The sequence below is a fragment of the Triticum aestivum genome, unplaced genomic scaffold, assembly GCF_018294505.1.
Source record: "Triticum aestivum cultivar Chinese Spring unplaced genomic scaffold, IWGSC CS RefSeq v2.1 scaffold10991, whole genome shotgun sequence".
NCBI classification, from domain to species: Eukaryota; Viridiplantae; Streptophyta; class Magnoliopsida; order Poales; family Poaceae; genus Triticum; species Triticum aestivum.
The window spans coordinates 1-5352 of NW_025236032.1; the positions used below are offsets into that span (position 1 = coordinate 1).

Consider the following 5352-nt stretch of genomic DNA (forward strand, 5'->3'; position numbering starts at 1 on the left):
GGTAGGTGATAACCCCTTCATTTTATAAATCAAAGACAGATAATACGCCATCTTCTCTCGGGGTAAATTGAGGACCATTTCCTGTATTTTGTTAAGTTTAACAAAGGTGCCCAAACAATGGTATAAGGCTAGATGGCCGCCTTTTTAAAAAGAAACTCGGGCCTTTATTTATTAAGTTGGAAGAGCCACATGAAAATAAATTGACCCAGCAAACTACCATCAAACTGAGCTAACGAATGAGGAGACTAATTATCCTCTCTGCTAAACAGAATTCATTCGCAAAAAGAAAAATCCTCTCTGCTAATTTTCACAACATTGACCTGGCGATCATTTGGGTAAACTCATGAGCAATGATATAGATTGTGGGTCTGTCCTGCACCAATTTCCCAAGAGCCTTCACCAACAATGAACCTTAGAGCTTGTGGTGGAGGATGTGCCTAGCTAGTTCTAGGTTTGCTAGCTTGATGCATGGAAGATCGATGTTCAAAGTTGACAGTCCATTTGAAATCATGCTGGTGATTTTTCACCGGGAAATATCTTTTGTGATTAGTGGTATAGTATATATTTTCCCATGTTTACAGAAAGAGCATTACATGCGGCCACTGGTTAGCTTTATACGTTGGTGTACACCACATATAAAAGAAATCCAACTAATAAAATAATTATCAAACACTTGTTGGTAGCTGAATAATTTTCCTCTGGAAAGGAACACATACGGTTATAACTGAAAGTGCTACAGATTACATCAATCCCATGTATATAATAGTTGGTAGACTCTGTTTCTCTTCTTGCTAATGGCGTCCGACCTTTAACATGACCTCGAAACTAAAGATAACACCACAATTATAACATAGTGCGGACATGAGCTACCAGAACATTTAGCATTTTCTTGATGGCTGGATCAAGCAAGCAAGATTGCCGTAGACCATCGTTAATTCTTCTTCTTGTTGATGACCTCCTGAACCATAGGCTGCAGAATCTCAGGCCTCACTGGTTTGGGCACAAAGTCATCAGCACCGGCACACATGAACGCCTCCATGGCGTTATCATCAGCAGACACCCCGCCGATCTTCACATCTGTGGCTCCCATAGCACAGATCTTCACAACAGCCTGTCAAGTAACATGTACAAGAAATATTTTGTCGATGAGGTGACCATCCAATATGTGTTATGTCAAAGCAAAAAAGGAAGATAAAGAAAAGGGAAATTAGCTAAAGTATGTACCTCAGGACCGGTCATTATGGGCATGTCCTTATCACACACAACAATATCAAACTCATTGCCCTCAAGAAACATATCAATAGCTTCTTTCCCATTCTTCGCCAGGGTGATCTCACAATGGAACTTGCGCAGCATGGAGGAGACAACCATGCGTTCAACTGCCATATCATCAACAAGCAATGCCTTGAGGGAGGCTGCCATGATCAGCTAGCTAAAAGAACTGCAAAAAAACATAATTTATAAAGAGTTTAGTTGTTTCTGATCCACACGTTTCATTTATCTCAGCTGATATATAGTAAAATATTTGTTTTTGTAAAATCATACATGCATGCAGATTAAGCTGAGATCAGAGGTATGCACACTTTTTAAATTATTTCTATTTACTAGTTTATTGAATCCTTTATGAGGAGGAAGATATGATGATTTTTTTACCTAGATTACATATATGAGGATAAAAGAACATGAAGAAAAAAATCACAAAGAATTAATTTGGATCGATGACAACAATGGTAGAGATTGTTCCACACATGGATGGATAATTTCTCCACACATAAAAAAAATCTGCATCGTTCTGATGCAGAGGCCGGGTAAACCCCTTTTCAAAAAAAAAACACAAAAAATCTGCAACATCATGTTAGATCCATATGCATGGCATCTGCTAACAACAACCAGTGCAACAAGAACACTTTCTTAATTGGTGTCTAGTAATTTATGAAATGAGGGGACAAGAGAAAAACAAAATTGTAGATTGCATATGTGAGCCTATGAGGACAAAAAGGAACATCAAGAAATAGAGAAAAGGGAACACATAGATACTTTGAAGAAGGAAAATGGAAAGAGAAAAGGAACAAAAGAACATAGCTTATGTGAGCCCATGGTGTACTTTGGATGGCAACAGCATGTAACAGAGAGCTGCACAGTACATGGACATGGATGGATAATTTCCATGTTTTCTTTTTGCCACATGTAGCACCGAAAACAGCACGAAAAAGCAAAGAACACAAGAAAGAAATGGCAAAAATGGATGCATATACATAGCTGCCAACAACAACCAAAAACTGTGCTGCATAGATCGAAACCTATCAAGGTGCACTAGTTTCACATGTATATCGCCTCTAGCAAATCTCGATCAATCTTGTACGCATGCAACTAGTAGAAGATGCATGGCCAAAGAAAACTGAACAAGGCGGTAACAGAGGAAGGAGAAGAATTAACCTTAGTTAGAGCTTATGGTGGAGGATGTATCTAGCTAGCTCTGTTGCTTGCAGCTTGAGGCTTTGGTGGTGGTGTGCGCCTTGTACCAGGCCAAGGTACAGGGATTATAGGGGTTGCCGGTCGATCTCCACCGTCCATTCGTAATCAGGTTACTTCACACATGCAAATATCGAGCTTTCACCGCTTTCTAATTCCATCAGAACAAAAATCAAATATTGTGTTGGCTGGCGTATCTTTTGCGATTAAATGAGCCACCCATGCATATATCAAAGTATCTTTATGTTTTTGGAAAGAAGTTTCTACTTGCCGCCGCTGTTCTGTTTACATGCATACAGAGCAGATATACGGTGGCGTCAAAGCTTGCCGATTATGGCGAGCAGATATACAGAGCACAGCAGATCCAGTTTCCTTAAGTAATTCGGCGTCTTTAACTGCATTCCGTACATGTGTATGCATCAATTGGACCAAATTATATATGTGTTATGCGTTGCGTTTCTTTCTTAAAAAATATGTGTTCTGTCCAAGAGTTAATTGCTTTTATTTTTTATGTATAAATTGAGGTTTAAATTTGTTTGAAAATATAATGTATTTTTTACCCAAATGATAAGTGCCACACGTGTGGCACGAAGTAACAACGTCCTGACGTTTTTACAACTAAAATTATCATCCATAAAAATCTAAAAAAAACTGAAACTTGTCATCCAAACAGAAAGTTGCCATTCTTCACAACGAAAGTTGTCATCCCAGGGTAACTAAAGTTGCCATCAAAAAAGTCAGGGCGGAATTGCTTCGTGCTATACACATGTGACAGGAAGCTGAAAACGTGTCCGCCCCACAGTCGCTCCCGCGGGCGACTCCGGGCGGCTTCCCTAGCGCCGCCGCCCCAGCCCCTCGCCTCGGCCTCTCCTCCCTCGCCGCCGCCAGCGACATCACCGGCCAAAGGCCGCGTGGCGCAGGCGGCGGCGGGGCGTCTCCTCCCGCGCGCAGGTGGCCGACGTCGCGGGGCGCCCCCTCCTGCCCGTCGGCGTCGGGCGGCGGCTCTCCTCTGCTCCGGCTCCCCTCCCCCTCTTCGGCGTCGTGGTGGCCCGCAGGAGTGCCCCCCCTCTCCTCCCTCCCCCCTCCAGCGCGGCTTGTGGGGATCCGAGGAGGCGGGTTGCTCTGGCGGCGGATCTGGGTGGCTCTGCCCAGATCTGGTTGATGTTGGTGGTTGGTGGCGGCGGGGACGGCCGGCGGCCCTGCTAAGGTGGTGGTGGTGCTGCTGGCGGCTGTGCTTCTCCGGTGGGGTGGTGGAGCTTCCGGTGGTGTTGGCCAGGGCGTGGATGCGGGGATGTGGGTTGCCACGGCGTGGCGGTGGCTCATGGCGGTGGTCTGGATCGTGTCACGGCGGCGGCTGGTCATCTCCGAGAGCGGCGTCGGCCGTCGGTGAGCGGCCTTTTTCGACCTTCGATCCCTCCCCTCGTCGTCCGGGCTCTACCCTCGTCATAGGGCTGGACCGCTCCCAGTTGCGTTCCATTGCTCGTCTCGCGCCCGTGGCTGCGAGACAGAGCTCGTCTCGCGCCCGGCAGCAGGACCGAGCTCGTCTCGCGCCCGACAGCAGGACCGTGCTTGTCTCGCGCCCGGCAGCAGGACCGACCTCGTCTCGCGCCTGGCAGCAGGACTGAGCTTGTATTGCACCCGGTGCAGCAGGACGGGTGATGAAGGCCTTTTTTGGGCCGGCCCTTTGGGTCTCGGCGCCGGGGGCCGTCCAGGGGTGTGTAAAGGAGCGACCTTTCCACTCGTCTCTTTGGTTGGGGTAGCGACGGGTCTCGGGTGCGGTGGTGTCAAGGTCTTGGATGCCGGGGCGGTGGCCCTGGTGGTGGTAGCGCGGTGCTCATGGGCAGAGCCCGTGGCTTGGTGCTGCCCGGTGACCATGGCCGTGTGGGCGGCATGGTGGCAGGGGTGTGGCGTTCGGTGGCGGTGAGTGTTTGCTGGGGTGAAAACCTGTTCTATCCTCGGACGGACCGGCGACGGCGTAGCGCGTTACCTTATTGAAGGCGTCGTCGCGGCTCTCACCGGTCATCGTGTTGCTCCAGAGGAAACTCTGACCCCCGGGTCAGGCGGTGGCGGCGCGCTAGCGTCGTAACCTTCTTGGAGGCGCCGCCTTGGAGCTCTCGGTTCATCATATGCGGCTTCATCTCTTCGCGGTGGCGCGTTCCCGGTGGAGGTCCCTGATTGCTCTTGTAGTGTTAGGGGTGGTGTTGCTGCGCACAGCGCCTGTGTATCCCGCCTTGGGTGTGTGCGTGTGTTGTCGTGGGGTGTGCTTGTACTTGGGTTGTGGTTGATCTGTGCTTTATATATAAAGCGGGGCGAAAGCCTTTTTCGGTATACACATGTGGCACTTATCAGGGTCTTTTTTATGGATGTACACGAGGGGCCCTCATTGCAAACACACAAAAAAGACATTTCTACAATAGTAATGGTCTATAAGAGTTCTAAAGTATATATCCATTAGTGACGCTTACATGGATTTGAAACACGGGTATACAAATAAACTTTGACAAAGAGAACTCTCCAGACTATATAAGCCTAAGTCCAAGAAGAGTCAGCCTAGCCTGGGGCGAGCTCTATGGATGGCGTAGTCTTGGTTATCGGATATTTTGCATCTCCCTAGCATCGCATGAGTGGTCTCACGCAAGTACAAGTACGAATCTTAACCCACAACTCTCAGGTCTTCACTCTAGGCCTAAGAAATAAACCCAAAGATGTGTATCTCTATAATTCACTATAAATTCAAAAGTATATAAGCTTGGGCCCAAGGAGGATTAGCCCAGCCAGAGGTTTTCTCTAGGGTTGGTTCCGATCATTGTGCCTTTCGCCGATACAATAATCTAAATGTACTATCTAGGTGAGGTAACAAGGGATCAACAACAATAGATA

General features: G+C 47.4%; 1 protein-coding gene across 1 annotated transcript; it reads right to left on the reverse strand.

Moving 5' to 3' along the window:
- Positions 1–931: 931 nt before the first annotated feature.
- LOC123176385 (two-component response regulator ORR42-like) lies at positions 932–1422 on the reverse strand. The gene is made up of 2 exons (XM_044590608.1): positions 1225–1422; positions 932–1111 (listed from the first exon to the last, which is right to left on the reverse strand). The coding sequence occupies exons 1-2, from the start codon at positions 1420–1422 to the stop codon at positions 932–934; spliced, it is 378 nt and encodes a 125-aa protein (XP_044446543.1).
- Positions 1423–5352: the final 3930 nt, after the last annotated feature.

Coding starts and splice junctions, on each gene's coding strand:
- LOC123176385 (XM_044590608.1), bottom strand. CDS start 1,422: ATGGCAGCCTCCCTCAAGGCATTGCTTGTTGATGATATGGCAGTTGAA. Junction 1,112..1,224: donor CCATAATGACCGGTCCTGAG/GTACATACTTTA, acceptor GTTACTTGACAG/GCTGTTGTGAAGATCTGTGC.